Here is a 17491-nt window from a genome sequence, read left to right as displayed (position 1 = left end):
GTGGCCTCCAGTCTTGGCATGGTATATATCCTATCAAGAGATACTATTTGTATCAAAATACATTTCCTTTCATTTCAGCTGATCTTCATACTCCATTTAACAAAACCCCAAAGAAAGCCCCAAATCATGCATACAGAAAACATATATATACACACAAGTATACACAAGTAATGATAGAACTGTAGAATTAATTTTGAAACACTGCTGCAAGTTAATGGTGCTTTCCTGAGGCCATTGAGAGGTAAATAAGTTATGCTTTAAAAATATTTCAACAATTATTTTAGCATGTAATCAGAAACTTAAACTAGGATATTTAGAAAATGAATTACTGAGCCCTTAGCAACCTACCAATATGATCAGATACCCATAGTAATAAAAATCTGTCACAATAATACAGCAGAGGTGTGAGGTGCATGTATAAAACAATTTTTGGATGAGTATCTCCTGCTATAAAATGTGTTAATTACATTATATACCCTAGCATTTATTTCATTTTGCCATGCAAACCTGAATGATAAAAAGACTTTCATTATTATACATGAAAAAGCTGAAAACATAACTAGTGTAGACTGATGGCTAGGAGAAAAAAAAAAAAAAGGGAAGGAAAAAAAAAAGGCAGCTCAAAATGCATTAGAAAAGACATCTAAATAACTTACTTCTGGCCAGTCTTCTAATTTTGCAGATATGGATGATTTTGAATGACTGTGATTTAAGACACATTTGATACAAATACAATACATAGCATTACATAGGAAACATTCTCCAGTCTCCATTGCTTGGCTTCACTGCCATTTCATAGCTCTCTGTTACGTAAGTCCACATTCAGAGGCAAGAGCTCCTTGGGGTTAGGCCATGCTTTTTAAGGCTGACAGCCAGAAATGACCCTTTTAGTGATAGTAGCATGCAACATGTCCTACAGAGGTGGCACATGAGCTTCATTAGGTTTGGCCAAATTYTCAGACGACTCAGATTTTTTTTCAAGGACCAATACAAGTGGTTGAAGTGAAATTCAGAGAATTTAGACATAGCTATAAGAATTTAAGCTGATAGAAGGTAAAGACTTTTGAAAATCTGCTTTCTGTATGATGTATTAAAAAGATAATAGCTAAGAAAAAATTGATTGCTCTATTTGCTCACAGACTGCAAAATACAGAGGAAAAAAGTGAGAAGCAGAGATAAATGATAAGGCTCTCCCRCAATAGAGCATTCTAAATGCTTAATAATAAAGCTTTATTTATTTTGCAAAGCTGGTGAGCACGCAGGGGAGCTGGGAAGAGAGGGATGACCTAGATAAGAGAATCGCAACATGAGCTCAGCAGTGAATTATCTAGATGGCAGAATCTGCCCCAAAACAGAAGGGGCTGATGCAAGCATGTATTGATATGAAAATTGTTTTGAAGAGCAGTGCTTGCCAACTCACATTGAGCTACCACAGTGTAGTAAAGAGTTTAACTGCTGATGAGATTATTGCACAGGCCTTCACTTTCAATACTCTTGTAGCCACAGTTATTTTATCCTTCTTCTCCAGATCAGGAGAAGTGAGAAGTTTAGTTTGCATTTTGCCAATTCAACTCATAAGGAAAAGGTTGAACTTTTGCACTGCTCCTGTGCTAACTCGCTTTAGCTCTGTATTTTGCTTAATAGAGGAGAACAAAAGTTGCAGTTAACCTTCAGAGTGAAATTTTCAGTGTAAAGAAAAAAAAAAAGCCAAAGAAAAAAAAAGGCACGCCTGACACTGATGCCTGTAGTTTAGGACAATGCACAGACAGGAATGGCACTGCTGCACAGATGCACTGTTATTCATGGTGTGAGGCAAAAATAAGGAGATGAAGAGACTTTCGCATTTTGGCAGTTTTTGAAAACCCTCTGTGTAACACCAATGCTAGCCTATCCCAGCTTTATACCTTTCGAGAAACTACCTGTTGCTACCCTGGGGGCATTATGAGCAATTGCTCATAAATATAACATTATGTGTCTTGGTTTTGTTCGCGTAGTCCTGATAAGGCTTTCGTGCTTGAAAATAGTGAAGTGTGAGGAAGAGATGCATTACATCTTTCATGAAAGGAGCCAAAACAGATCCACAAGTATCTACATGGAGATATAAAAAGACAGAAGAACGAAGTATACAGGTCAAAAATAATCCACACAGTGAGATTTACAAATTGGTGAAACAGAGTACTAAGCAAAGTGGTTTTTTCCCCATACTTAAAGCTTGACAAACAAAATACTAGTATATATAAAACAGGTAAGAATCTGTCTACTGGCTGGGGAAAAATAGGTTTAATGGACTTTTGTGACTTTAATATGTGGAGAAAAGGAGTTAATCTGAGCTGGTGGCTTTCTGACTCTGCTGTTCTGCTGCTATATCAGGAAAACCGGGAATTCAGACTGCAGAGTTGCACCTATTAATAGAAGACAGCATGCAGTGAAACAGATAGCAATTCAAACATAYAAAATGTATTAAATTTAAAAGCACAGAACTGAAGATACCACCAAGTGTGTTGAATAATGTAGTAAAGTCTTTGTTTCATTTGAAGGGGTAGAGGCCCACTGAAGAACACATCAGATGTAATTAATGCAGCAAAAACGATTTCAGAGTCAGGATCAAGAATGGATGTCTTAGCACGACTGATTGCCAATCAGGTAGGTTATTTATATAGTAATGCACTAAAAAGTCACAGATTAATCCACCCATAAGACCTCCAACAACTGAGATGGCTGCTCTGTTGATACAAACCCTGTTGTTGACACAAACCCTGTTGTTGACAATAGTACTCAGAGAAATAAACCTGGTAACTATGAATGAGACTTAAAATTTSTATCAATATAAAGTGAAATTTTAAAGACAGATTTTTGATCTGAACTAAGAAGGAACAGGTACATGCAAGAGCTACCGAAGGCTCCTATTTACATGCCTCTCATTTTGGGCTGCTCTATGCAAATTAGTCCAAAGACAATAAGTTGCCTCTAGAGTCTGACCTAATTTCTGATACACAGATCAGCTAAAAAAACAAGCCAGGCAGGATCTACATAAATCTGTCCACATGCTCATTCTCCTTGTTAAGGTGATAGCACAATGAAATGAAATTTCAGAATGCAACCATTGTATAAAGCAGTTACTTTTGTAGTTTTTGTGACTCCCTTGTAGGACCATGGTGCCCTGATAGTAGTCAGTCTTCCAAACTCTCACATACTGCCTCACTCCCTCACTATGTTTTCATTCTTTATATAGAAACAGCAACAACTTGTTAGTTTTTTGTCTCTCTAAATTCTACCCAACAAGACAAAAGGTACATATTATTAATAGATACAGGYATGATCTGTGGAAGAAAAAGGCAAAATGCCCAGCAGTCCCTGTGCCTCATCTTGTGAGATGTTCTTCCAGCACAGCTCTTTTCAAGAGCGCTGAGAATGGCTGATCTCAATATTTTCTTCAGCAATTAAAAATTAAAATAGTAAATGTCTCAGATCAATCAGAGAAAAAAGGTTGTATCAAAGCAAAGTTGAGTGTCATAAACTTATTCTGCTTAGTATAGAGACTTACAATTTTGCTGAAACTCTTCTTTCCAAAAGTTTGCCTTTTTTGTATTATTACAGTGACTCATAACTTAGAAACATGAAAAAATTACTGTGAGGAACAAAGTAGCCACAAGTTGTCCATGCTGATAATCAGTGTGTACCCTCTTAGCTGCTGGGAAATGTGAGATCATTCAAGTTATTAACCTTTTTCCAAATTAAATCACTTCCATTTACCTTAGGTCAGAGCTTGCACTATAGTTGATATTCTTGAGTCAGATGATGTGTGTTACTTATTCCGTGAGGCATTTTGTGTGCAGCTGAAATATTCTATTGAATATGCTTGTATCTTTGATATAAAATTATATACTATAGAAACAAAGGAGTAACACACATTTAAAAACAAACAAACAGAAAAGCCCTTCTAAGGACAGAGGATGTAATGAAGCTTCTTCATTCCTAAAGTCCAGTATCTCCTCTGTGAACACAACTACAATCACTGTGAGCATCATCTGTCAGAGTCAGTGACAATCTTCCCTTTACTCTTTTTGTTGGAAAGATGCAAAAAATCCTCCTACTTCTCTGATGGGTAATAATTTTCTAACTTACAACTACAGCCCTTTTCTTTTGCCAAATCATCCTTTAAGTTACACAACTCTTTTCCAGTGTTTGTTTTGTTTTTAATCTCCAAGGTGTTCTTAAAGAATAATAATTGATATTTTCAAATGTTACTTTGCCAAATTATTTACACTCTGCTCTTCTAGGGTCCTAAAAAAGGGAGAGAGAAAACTTTCCAGTCTTCTGGGCAAGCTTACAAGCTTACAGCTGTTCTCTGAATTTGTTTCATAACCTTTCAGGATGGTGACCAGACAGGAACATGAATTCTAATTAGGTTTCATGAATGTCCTTCTAAGTGGCATTACAGTTTCCATATTTTTAGGGGAAATATTTCACCTTTTCACCTTTTAATCACTTTAGACTACGGAATTTTTATTTCAGCTAAAAAATGATTTGGATGTATCATTTGCTCTTCAGAGTCAAATTTGCCTTGGCACACCAATATTCAAGTAATTGTTAAAAGATACATGTTCCTGCATTCTTCATGCACATACTTTTCTTAGGTACTTTTACACAGCTTACTCTGTAGAAGAGAAAGCTGCTGTCTTAGCTTAGAGTAGTTTAAATCACTCTTAAGTTTTTGTGGTCTCTTCTGATCTCGCACTCAGACCACGTCACTGTATTGTTAATAGTTGTCTCATGGCTACGTGTTTGCATTTAGCAAGACTTTACCRTAAAATATGACAACATTTTAAGTATTCAAAATTACAAGCAAATTACAAAAACAAAACCCTGCTCTATTTCCTCGATCCAGCTTTGGAACTGAGCAAGATGCTGAAATAAACATTATAAAATGAAGAATSACTGCTTTATCTCTTTGACCTTTTCTAGTTCATAAAGCAGGTTCAAATGAATGGCTTTCATGCCATGTAATTTCAGAGAAACAGGGCTGAGAACCACATACATACATTACACAGTTTATACAGTTTTTTTCTCGTTATGAAACTTGTATTTGCAGCATCTTATAAATCATCTACTTCAAGAGAATCTCTTTCATACACTCTCCCTCATTTCAAATTTTTATTATTCCTTCTTCCTGTGCTTAAAAAAAAGTGACAAAATGGGGTACAATTATCAGGTTTTGCTTATGTTTCACTCCATACTCACAGCACATAGAGATAGCTCAGAGTTTAACAACTGTGAGCATAATCACAGCACAGCATCAAAATTAATTTTGTTTAAATCAAAATTTATCACAAGTACATTATTAATAAACAATTTTAAATAACACTTTCAAGTTCATTGTCTAATCTGTGATGTGAAAAGTCATATAAAGACAGTTGGCACATCTTATTTTTAATTCATTGTGTTATAGATTCAATAGAATAAAATATCTGCTTATAAAACATAGGAATTCGGAGATCAGTATGAAATATTTCTTTCTGTAGACTCACATAATGTTCCTATATAAAATCTGTTTTTCCATATATAAAACTTTGTTTTGAAAGTAGAATTTAAAAGGCATCCTTTAAAATGACTTTACCTGGTGAATTAAAATGATTACCAGATGTGCCTAAAACAACATCTGAATCATGTTAGGTAAAAGCTTATAGTAATCTGTGTACAATCAAATATTATTAGCTATCCATCTTAGTGTGTCTGTGTGCAATCATTCACAGTACTAACCATGATGAAATGACACTGACTACTTTAGCAAAATGATTAAGTCAAAGTAAGGCAAGAACAGTATGTTTTATGGTTAGAGTTTCTTGCCATATTATTTGTATTGATCTTTTRTGCCACTGGCTAATGAAAATACCTTTTCACTTGGACTGTGAATGTTGTTTTCATTGTTTTTAACCACTGCATAATTTATCAAAGGTATATATTAAAATGTTTTTTCTGTCATATGCTGATTCTTTGGAAACAACCTACATAAAGAGAGGATAAGAACCACCTCTTCTGCATCTTCCCCTGAACTGTTCAAGAACTCACAACACATTTTTTGTAGTGGATCTAACAAAATACAAATTAAGTAGTGACATGTAATTCATATTAGTTAATTAGAATTTTTTCACTTACAATTGTTACTTACTTACTTATTTTCGAGTTATTTCTCACCTGCTTTTCCTAAGTCCAAAACATGAGCTTGTTCGTTTCTTAACCAAATGTGTACATTTCATTACATAGTCATGAAAAGCAGAACCCTCACCCCCCTTCACAGCAAACAAGAAAAAAAATCTTCAGCAAAGTCAGTAGTTTAGATGAACAAATGAATTGAGTAGAATCGATGCTTTTCCTGAGTTTTATTATATTACATCCTGGATTTCAAATCAACCACGCCTGGATGACAATATCATAAGCCCAAAAGGTCTAAATGGATAAAATTAGAGATGTTTGTTCCCACTGTAGCTGGTAGAAACATACCTTATTTTTTAATATACAAAGCTGAACACAATTTCCTATCTGAAGAATATGACCCATAGTTCTAGTATAAATGCAGCACATAAAAACTAAAAATACATCTGTACTAGACTGTAGGAATCTAGTTTTTATTTATATCTTAGCCAGGTTTTACAGCTGTGATAGCAGAATAGGGACTCACCATTCACGTTAAGATCCCTTTATTCTGCCAGGACAATGAAAAGCAACTTTGGAAAAGATGCATGCCAGTTCTTATATGGCTAGCCTGTTCATCACAGAGCAGTATTTCCCTTCAACTAATTCAGGAAAAACCTATTCTTACAAAGTAGTGATAGTAGTGAATCTGCTGTAAGACGTTCATACTTGCCAAGTGGTACCCAGTGATACTGATGATCTGTCATTGAGTAGAATAAATTCAGGATGAAGCACAAAAACTGTAGATCATTATTGTTAAGGCAAAGAAAACTTGGGATAAATATTAATACTGTTCTGCATTTATGTTTACATTTGGCTACATAGCTACTATAGTTAATGTACATAACTTCATAAGAAGAAATCATAACCACTTAAGAACTGAAGGAAAACTAGTTATTACAAATACCAGAATAAGTGATTTGGCTAGAAATATTGCTAAGGCAAGAAAAAGTAAGCATATGTAAATCTGGGATTATTCTAAGCTTCTCCACTTTGTTTAAGGGCTTTATGAAAGGAGTGAGCTATTCAACCTGATGCAGCTGCAGTGAGAAGCTAGGCTACCCTGGTGTGCAATTAGTCAATTAGTGCAATCAGTACACTCCTTAGTGAAATACAAACCTGATGTCAGAGATGAAATTTTCAACAGCAATTACTAAAATGTTTTATTAACTTTTTTTTTTTTTTTTAATTTAGTGTCCAGACCAATCATGTAAACATGACTTGTTGGCTTACCTAGAACAGATCAAGCTGTACTCCCATCAGCTCAAAATATGCAGTCAAGTTAAAGCAGAAATCCAGAGTCTAGGTGGAGAGCTCATCATGTCTGCTGTAAGTAGAAAAAGAGCATACCTTACTTCCTCTGTTAGTCAAAATGAAACCTTATAAAATCAAGTGCATTTCTTGTGCTTGTGAAATGTTCCAGTGCAGACCTGAGTTTTTTTCTTTTATTTCCCACTGCTTTTCATACTCACTTTATACAGGACATGTAAGGCAATAAAGCATAAGGTTGGTGACTTAAAAGGAATTCGTATTACTTGCATATTTTTATTTCTCAAAAATTATTATTCTACACTGTTACTCTGGAAGGTAATTTTGTTACTTTCAGTATGGGCATAGTCTTGTAAAAAACAGTAAGTCTTTTTGTGATAGTGTGCCTTTTTTTTTACATATGTAAAGCACCCCTGACTGTGTATGAGTGTGTAATCCCCTGAGTTGTACTTCCAGTTCTAAAGGAAACTCCAAAAGATATTCTAGACTGACTGCTGTGATGCAAGAGGGATGCATCCCTACAGAACCTAAGAAAATTAAGAGCAAGGTSATTTGATTCTTGTTTGGATTTCTGGATTTGCATTAAGTCATTATCTCTTTTATAGCTATAGATGGTATAGTTAACCACAGAAAAGACACTACACCCTTAATCAGGAGTATGCAGCCAAAATACTCCCTTTTCTGAGTGTTTACAACTTCATATTCAATAATTAATTATTTGTGCCATACTACACACATGATTTCAAAATGTAAGCATCCACTAAATAATGCAGAAAGAAACAAAAAGATGCTTCCCAGCCCATGTTCTTACTGTTTAATATTTTCTTCTTTATAATAATGTCAAATTCACATAGACTTGAATATATAAAAACTAACAATAGAGCTATTAGTATGTTTTATTTGGCTTATAATATAACCAGAAATGAACTCTCTACTGCTGACACAAGATTTGAAAGAGATTGATTTTTGTAATCTATCTATTATTTGAAGGAGAATTCTGAGACTGTATTTAAACTTCTGGAACCTACAGAGACATGATTTCAAATCAAATGACTTTATACAGTGAACAGTTGGTTTCATTTGTGGTATAAATTAATCAAATTTGCCTTCATTATTCATTTCTTCTTTCTTTTCACATGCAATTCTATGAGCAGTGTGCATTAGCAAGGCCAGATTTCATACTTTCCTGCCCTTTGCATGCCCGTGTCCCCTGCTATCACCGCTTTAATTCAACTTCCGCATGTTGTCCATCATTCCTCTGTGGTCCCACAACACAAAATCCACATAACCACCCATGCTTCAAGTCCATGCTTCAGTACTTAACAAATCTCTCATTTGCCTGAACATAAGTTCTTCCTCAGAGTTTTTCTCCCCCAGTTTCTGGGCTCCTAACATGCTCCTTCTGAGCAGGATGGAGGCAGCACCTTGTACTTACTGCAGAGCTCCCCAGTGCCAGCACAGCTGTTCTGCCATGTGATGAGCAGTGCCGGCGCAGACAGCTTAAGAACTTGCAAAGAGTGACTGGGCAGCCTCGCTGGGCGCCACAGGAGCTTGGAACTAAGCAGCATCGAGGTGCTCCTGCCTTTTCCCTAACACAACCACTGATTTGGGGCTCTTCTCTGATTTTGTGATCTGGTAAAGATTTATTGAACATCTTTGACATTCCTACCCGTTTATGAAATTTGAAAACCTGAGATAACTAAGAAGTGTGTGTGTGTGTGTTGGGGGGAACAACTGACAAATGAACACACACACACGTCGCAAAAGGCTAAGCCTTATTTTCTTATAAAACTAGCTAAAGGATACAGCTTCTAGCAGATTACATGTTATACATGATTTTTTTTTTTCTCTGCTTTAGTCAGGTACGGATTTAAATGACCTACAAAAATCTGCACATGAACTGCTACATACAAACTGTACTGTTACCTTGTTTTCATTACTGAGTAACCAATTGCTGGACTCACTAAAAGGCATTTTGGAAGGATGGCATACTTGCTGCTTTTTTTTCTCCTCATTTTATTGTGCCACCCATAAATTTATAGCAGAAAGTATGTAATTTTGTCCAGAAGTTGTAATTCTAAAAATCAAAAGCAAAATCAACTTCATTCAGAAACCTAGAGGGATAGTTATGTATCATAATCCTGCTGAAAGGGAGGAGGAGGACATATATTATGCTGTAATAGAGTTGCATCCAGAAGCCCCAAATTAGGAAGGCAGTTAATTACTTGTTTAAATAGAATCTTAAGTCAGTCCTTGTTCCATAAACWTGGTTAAACAGGTGTTTAAGTCAGCGCAAATTAGGAACATGCTTAGTCCTAGACACTGCTGGAAATATTTTGCTGAGTCAAGGTGAGATGCTCTACATTTTAGTTCTTATTCTGTTAAAGAAGAAAATGTTGGAAAATGTTCCAATTGGGATATACATAAATTTAAAATACACATGTTTTAAAATACACATATTAAATACACATATATATACAGGTGATAAATTTAGGCCTATACAAAAAAGCTGTACAATTTATATTTTTCCACTTGTCTAAATGGCTGCTGCTGGGAAAGAAAGGTCTGTGCTCAGCTGTCTTTTCAAATAAAATGCAACCAAACCAAACCAGCTTTCTTATAAGGCTAGTCCTAATCTATATCTAAATGAACTGTTTGGATATATTATTTTAAAGCTGGAAATAGAAGCATTTTATATGGATGGGGAAGAGAAATTCACTTCTCATAGACAGTRGACGATTACTGAATTGCTAAAGCTGGAGCAAATACCAACTTTGRAAGTCTGGATGGGTCTTTAGAATTTGACCTTTCTATTCAAAGGCTTTTTATTGGTATGCAACACTACTGATGATTTTATGTGAGCAAATCTCAAGATTCAGTAAAGTTCCTACAAGACAAAAGAATATTCCCTTTTTTAGGGGTTCACAACTGTATCTGGGATAGAATAATATTTTCCCCAACCTTGATCTTCTCTGTTTATGCTAATAAAGAATGAGAAACATAAAAGAGATATAAGGTATGGTTRAGAAAAAGAGGGAATGCCTTTGCTCACAATTAAATGCATCATGCATCTCAAAATCAACTGAGACGATCTCCCTCCTTTAGATAGTGAAGACTTATTGCAAGAAAGAAAGTGTGTGAAGAAGTATATTAGACAGAAAATAAACATACTTAGAGATTACTTTTTTACCTTTACTCCTTCTCTGTGATTTCTCTCTTCTGTACTCCTGTACCTGCATGCTCAAGGTTCGGCTGCTTTATGCTTGGTCATCACTTGTTTGTCTGTTGTTTGCTCCTTGCAGTACCCTCTGGTAAGTCCGCCATGTCTCCCAGTGATAAACAGTGATAAGCACACGTGGTCAGAAGAACAGAAGCAAATGCTGGACCTAAAAGCTGATGATGGACCACAAATCCAGCCATAACCCACTGGACATAATATGTCTGTCTGTCTTCCACCCTAGAAAGACCTGTGTGTGCATAAAGGTCTTTGAAATCAACAGGTCTCACTGACTGTTTAAGGGGTTTTTTTTTTGTTTTTTTTTGTTTTTTTTTTTTAACTTCCAAGAATGGTTAGAAGTAGGAGAAAAACCACATGCAATTATAGAGATAAAGAGCAGAGGATGCAATCTTATGTATCACATACTGGAAAACATAGAATTGTCCTTTCAAAATAGAGCTAAGTGACATCATCGGTCACGTAGGTATCTTCTGCTGGTTAAAGCTATGGAGGGGAAAGTAAAGTAGGCATAAAATCATATTACAAATTTAACCTCATATAATATGAGGTTATATATATAATATAATAAGAAGCAGTAGTCGAGAGTGTCACAGTTTAAGGGTTCTTCTGTTTCCCTGTTGACAAGAAATCGGACTTAATTTAAGGAAACAGCCATTCACGCTCGATATCACATTGTCCTCTTGTTTTACCTACTCTGCATTTGGATCTTCTGTGCCTTTGTCCTTATCTTCCCCRTAGTGCTCCTTTGTCAACATACCCTGGCAGAGTCCATATTTAAAATCAACTTCCATGCCCTTTCATAGTGTAGGTGTAATAGGCCATGTGTGGGGCAGTTGGGATGCTTTGGGTACACAGCTGCCAGTCCTCCTACCCCTCGCAGGTGATGTTTCTTTACTTTCCCACAGTCTCAGTTTGTCCCCCTCGCTGTACACACCAGGACACTTGCATGTGATGGGCACTTGCCTTTTTAAAAAGCATTTTCCTTTTGTGAGAATTTCCCTRCGTGTGAAAGCAGAAGGAGCTTGATGCCTGCGTGAGCTTATGTGCTGTTGGGCTACTGCAGGGAAGCAGTTTCACATCAGTTCTCATAGTTGACCTGTTTCCAAAGGTTTTTAAAATTCTGACTTCAAACATTGAATACAGAGTTGTGTATTTGATATGCATTTGATCTTAGTTTTAACCTGCAGGAGAAAAAAAATGGTCGAACTTGGGACTTGGGAGATTGTAAGCAGCCAGCTTATAGACCTTTCCTTGAATAATAAAACTTCGCTTTCTGGCAAAACAAACAAACAAGCAAGCAAGCAAGCAAAAAAAAAAAAAAAAAAAAAAAAAAAAAAANAAGAAAAACAAACTAATGCTCGCAGAAGATCAATTGAGCATCTCAGCTGTTGTTCTAGACCGGCACTTACTTGCTCTGCAAGTATCATTTTGCAGGAATCTCTCAGAGCTTTATTCTGGAAAGCACCTTTGACATCTCTTTATGTCACAGAGACAGCATGTATAAATCAGGATCAACAGCAAGAGCAGGGGACTGATTTATTTACATGCTTTGAGAATAAGGAAATTCTCTATTTAACTGCTATAGAAACAATTCCTRTTGGTATATGACAGGGCAAGTACTTTCTCTTCATATGCTGAGCAGMAAATACTTCAACTTAGGAGTTTCCTTATAGTCATGCCTCTCCTAGCCATTCTAAATATTAAGTCTTTAAACATACCATTATTATATTGCTACATTTGTGAACCACAGGAAGGAGAGAGGCCTATTAACAGTCTTGCACTACTGCCAAGATATGAAACTCTATTACAAAAATTGAAACAATAGAATATATAAATAAACTGAAAAAAAAATTCAAGAATAGAATTTTCTAAACCCCACTGTTTCTTCAGTGGCAAATGTGAAAACGTTCACTTGAATTCTGATTGAATACATTTCATTCTTGGAAAATAAAGATATTCTTATATATACACAGAAGCATTGTATGTGTATATATGTGCACACACCCACGTGTGTGTGTGTGTGTGTGTGTGTGTGTGTGTGTGTGTGTGTGTGTGTGTATTTTCAAGCCACACATACAGCACCTAAAAGCTTTGCCACTGAGTGTGTTTATATGTTAAGCCAATATGTTAGGAAAAGGTGGGTCACATTAAACTCTGAGCCCTTGAAGGAGAAGACTGCAAGTGTTAGAGATGACACTGGAGCTGCTCACAGCCAGTCTTCGAAAATCTGTGTCTTCTGGCCTGTGTTTCACTACAAGGTGAAGCAGTTGGGGTTAGGTAGTCATTTTGCATTCCTCTTACAGCGAAAATAAATAGTAACACTTGCTAACTAGCAACTGGCAGGTGACAAGCAAGMGAAGCTTTTCTTGAATTCTTCACAAATTACTCTCTTGATTGATACAGTCAGATCTGTGTACAATCAGGCTGGAGTGTTGCATCTCCACAGGAAGTGAAGAGTAAATCAAGAAGCAGCCTCTTGTTTGTTGGGTTTGTTTGCTTGTGCTGCTAGTGACTATTTATACCACTTGCTACAGATGGAAGAGTCTGCAGCTACAAGTCTCTAAATAAAATGAACTTAAACATTCAATGAATATTTTATCAGTCTTCCATTTATGCCAACTTTCATTTCACCATTTTCCTAGGTATGTTATGAGACTCTGAAGAGGCTATTAAATATCTGAGATAAAAGCATCCAAGTGAAAACAGTCCTTGAGTACATCAGATTTATAGTAAAACAATAGATTTAYACCAAACTAATGTTATTGGCATTGAAGTATAAAACAAACTGCTTTCTAGAGATAGGGAGAAAAAAAAGGATAAAGTAAAATGTATGGGCTGACTCCAACTGGTGGTAGTCCCAAGAGTACATCCTAGAATTTATTCAAAACTTTGAATGCAGTTAGCAACTTTTTTCCCTTTGCACGATCTGTATTTTCTGTATGGAAGTAAGAACAGTGTGAGAAGCATTTGAAACACTGAGCAGAAGCGTGGACTCCAAGCCACTGCAAATAATACAGATATCCTAARGATAACAGTAAATTTTCCTAAATTTCGTATTCAGAGATGTCTAGAGCAAAGTAAAATGAATGGAAATTTCTGCCCCCTCCTCCCCAGGAAATGCAGCAAATCAACTGATTTAAATAGCCTTTGTGGTAGTCAGGTATTCTGCTTTTAACTTGAGAAGCATGCAGGACCTGTTTCCTATAACTGTGTTTCCCATATCTCGTAAAAGAGTAAAGATTATTACAAGCGCCTGAAGAGCTGTCAGGATTCTGGCTTTGTAAGCTGCTCAGGGGCCTAGCAACCCCTCCGAGGTCAAAAGAAAGGTTTATTTTCAGCAGCCTCATTGGACAACGAATTAAGTCTGTGTGTGTGAGTGTGCACAATAATGAAGGAAAAAATTTATACCAAAACGACTGCTCTTGTGCTCTATCACTGTCTCACTCGCTCTCATTCCGTCTAACCAACTATAACTGGCAGATGAAGACTTCTCAGCAGTTTGAAACATGGATGGGAGTACATTCCTACACCAGGAGCTCATGGCTACAACACTGGTTACTCAGCTCAGGCAGTCATGACACTTCTAGTCAGTTCTTTGAATTTTACTTAAAGAGCATCACACGAATTCTGCTGAATTTCTGAGTCTACCTGGGAACTAGGCAGTCTGTTTCTCTGAAGTTATAAACAAATGAAGTTATAAACAGTGGGCTCTAACAGTCTTATTGTAGTCTCTAAATATTGTTATGCAAAGTTTACACAACTCTTATAAACTAGAAATATTTGCTGAAAATTTCACATGCTGCAGCAAGGATGAACTTTATAGACCATATTTTGAATTTAATAACTTTTCCTGAAATACATTTTAATTTCAGATAGCTATGTAGCCCCTGGGCATTTAGCTACTCTAATTATTTTATTTTTCTAAAGAGAAGGAAAAAAAAAATGTAAAAAGGTGAGTTACTATGTGGCTTTCTAGAGAGACGATACAAACTTACTAATAACTGGAGGAACTTTCCCCTTGTTAAGACATGTTTTCAAAAATGCAAATAAATCCAGCCCTTTGCTGACTTTTAGATGCATTTCTATTGCCCTGTTTGCACTTATATGTATATATGTGTGTATTATGTGTGTATAAAATGTTGCATGATCACCCTGTATGCAAAAAATAATGCATTCCTCTCCCCTGATGAATGGTCTTGAGACTCTTAAGGTATGCTTACAGTTCTGCTTCCAAAACTGTGTATTGCAGTAATTCCAAAAAATTAAAAAGACTATGCAGTAAGCAAGGGAGAATGACATAGCTGAAGCTCATTCTCTTGCCAAAACTGATAGTTCTCAAGAGAACTGACTTCACTACCTTTCTAGGAAGAAATGCTTCAACAGCCAAAGAATGCATTCAAGCTTTGAAATACAGTCTTCCAACTCCTACAGAGCAATCCTAATATCTTTAGATCACCCAAACTGTAGAGCCTTTCCTCAGTATCAGTACACATGCTCCTCTAAGTATTCGTAGACAATGTGTTTTCAGTACATAAGAGCACAGTGTGCTCAAACATAAAATAGGTCGTCTCTTTGACGCTTACACGTTATCCTAAAACTGAGGCTTACCTGCTGAACTGCTATGACTCTCATTGAGAATCTCTCCTTTTCCCTACTTGTTCTATCAAGGCTGCCGAAGTCAGAGGGGCTGGGGTGGTTTAGATAAGACTGTGAGCATGTCCACTGCATTTTCTGCTTCCACTGCTACACAGCATGAATCCTACAAACTCACATGTATGAAAAGAGTAGTATAATCATTTCATTTATGTTACACTACAGAGGACTACAGCAGAGCTGACACTCCAATGAATACTTTCATTTTTGTTCCAGTTAGTAGATTTTCAATTAGAATTAAATATACTTTTGTGTACAATAATATTAAAAGAAGATGCCTTTGTTTTAACACTTGCTAAATGCACTATGCTGTTGAATACAATTATAAGTGAAGCAAGCAATTGTTACACATTCTGCCATTTTAGTCTGGGAAAAAGCTCAAAAAGTCTTGACAGGACACAGGAGCCACTTCAATCTCTGTGCGTCACCCACTCTTAAAGACCATTAAAACAACCTGTCACTGTCCTAATGCATCTAGATACTTACTAGGTAGTAGCATCCTTGCGTTGCTCAGGAACATGCGAAGAGGTCTGGAACGTGATGGGAGCAGCTGGAGAATTTGTTGAGTGCTGATGGAAAGGAAATTATGGGTACCATTTTCAAAGCTCTTCTTCAAGGTGATTTCATTACCCATAAGTAGGAATTGCAGTGATACCCTGCAGACAAGAATCATAAATTCATGTTAAAAAAAGTAATAACCTACATGGGTATTTATATTTCAACAGCATGGTATTTCTGTATATTTGTTCAAGCATGAGTAGCTGAACAACATGAATATAATTACCAAACACAGCAGGAGAAAACAAAAATAATTAGGTTTTAGTATGTTAATCTTACTTTTTAACTGCTTTTATTCCTGGCCATATTGTGACTAAAGACTGTTATCGTATGCTGGAATAATGCTTCTGTTTCTTATTACAGTTAGATAGTGTCACTTCGCTAATTCAGGCTGCCAAAAATTTAATGAATGCTGTGGTGCAGACAGTAAAGATGTCCTATATTGCGTCCACAAAGATTATCAAGATTCAGAGTCCTACTGGCCCACGACATCCTGTTGTTATGTGGAGAATGAAAGCTCCAGAGAAGAAGCCTCTCATTAAAAGAGAAAAGCCAGAAGAAATCTATGCAGCTGTCAGAAAAGGTTCTGCAAAGAAGAGAATCCATCCTGTTCAGGTCATGAGTGAATTCAAAGGCAGAGAAATAGTCTGATGTCCTATCATGATATTCTATTCGTTTTGCATCTGTTTCCCCTCACTTATTTAAAAAAAATTATATGCTAATATTTTGCTTTTCTCTAAATCTGTATGTTAACACTTGCTTAAATTATTTTAATATATTGTTGGACTAACTAATAGGAAATGATTGGAAAAACAAACAAACAAACCAAACAAAAAACAAACAAAAACAACCCTTCATTCTCTTGCTACCCTAAAGTAGCTAATTGCATTCTCTTGCATTCTCTTGCTACCCTAAAGTAGCTAATGCTAGCTGAGGGTCTCAACTTCTGTTGAGATTGAAAGCCTAAAGATTCCCATCCACTCTCCCTTCACCTCCAGCCTTAGAAACRGGCACAAGGGGAAGTGCAAGTCTGAAAATGTTTGATAAAGCAAAAAATATTATAGAAATGTGGATGCAATAATATAATCAAAAGCACTGACTACAACAAAGCAGTAATAACAGCTCTTCAAAAGGCGTTTAAAAGCATTAGTATGTGTTCTGTTGGCCAGCCTCTTCTGTAAATCCTAATAAATCTGATAGACTACTATATTTGGGAGTTCAGGTAAATCTCATATTTAAACAATAACCCCTCCCCCTTTTTTCCCTAACCACAGTACAAACAATTAAAAAGTATATAATTATCCTGAGATTAGTTTGTGAAATACAAATAATACTTATCTTGCATCTATCTGAAAAATGATGAAATGCTTTTGCAAGCTGAAGTGAATTAAATGACTTTTGCACTAGAGTCCCAATGCAGAGCTGTGCCTTTTAGGAACCTATATATGCCTGTAGCGTATTTCAAAGTGCACCGTGAAGGCAAGGGCTACTGGCAATGTAACCACAAGCAGTCTTCTACACAGTACTTACAGTAACAAACCATTTTTCTAGATCAGTTTGATTCCACCTGAATAGATTTTT

General features: G+C 36.1%; 1 protein-coding gene and 1 long non-coding RNA gene across 3 annotated transcripts; one reads left to right on the top strand and one right to left on the bottom strand.

The window, feature by feature from the left end:
• Positions 1-1027: 1027 nt before the first annotated feature.
• Positions 1028-16002, bottom strand: LOC112950513. 2 transcript variants are annotated; one of them, XR_003250030.1, is made up of 4 exons: positions 15839-16002; positions 10652-10854; positions 7426-7519; positions 1028-2402 (listed from the first exon to the last, which is right to left on the bottom strand). It is a non-coding gene; the product is annotated as an uncharacterized LOC112950513 (long non-coding RNA). The 2 variants fall into 2 exon arrangements; XR_003250031.1 differs by lacking the exon at positions 10652-10854.
• On the top strand, positions 2535-17104 carry LOC112950511 (catenin alpha-3-like). The gene is made up of 3 exons (XM_026043068.1): positions 2535-2643; positions 7387-7521; positions 16274-17104. Exons 1-3 carry the CDS (start codon positions 2611-2613, stop codon positions 16559-16561), a joined length of 456 nt encoding a protein of 151 aa, XP_025898853.1. The 5' UTR covers positions 2535-2610; the 3' UTR covers positions 16562-17104.
• Positions 17105-17491: the final 387 nt, after the last annotated feature.

The sequence above is a fragment of the Nothoprocta perdicaria genome, unplaced genomic scaffold (assembly GCF_003342845.1).
Source record: "Nothoprocta perdicaria isolate Ctin4 unplaced genomic scaffold, notPer1 scaffold_32, whole genome shotgun sequence".
Lineage (NCBI taxonomy): Eukaryota > Metazoa > Chordata > Aves > Tinamiformes > Tinamidae > Nothoprocta > Nothoprocta perdicaria.
Note: the sequence above shows the minus strand (reverse complement) of the source record. Positions and strands in the feature narration are given on the sequence as shown.

Coding starts and splice junctions, on each gene's coding strand:
- LOC112950511 (XM_026043068.1), top strand. CDS start 2,611: ATGGATGTCTTAGCACGACTGATTGCCAATCAG. Junction 2,644..7,386: donor CACGACTGATTGCCAATCAG/GTAGGTTATTTA, acceptor TTTTTAATTTAG/TGTCCAGACCAATCATGTAA. Junction 7,522..16,273: donor GAGAGCTCATCATGTCTGCT/GTAAGTAGAAAA, acceptor TTCTTATTACAG/TTAGATAGTGTCACTTCGCT.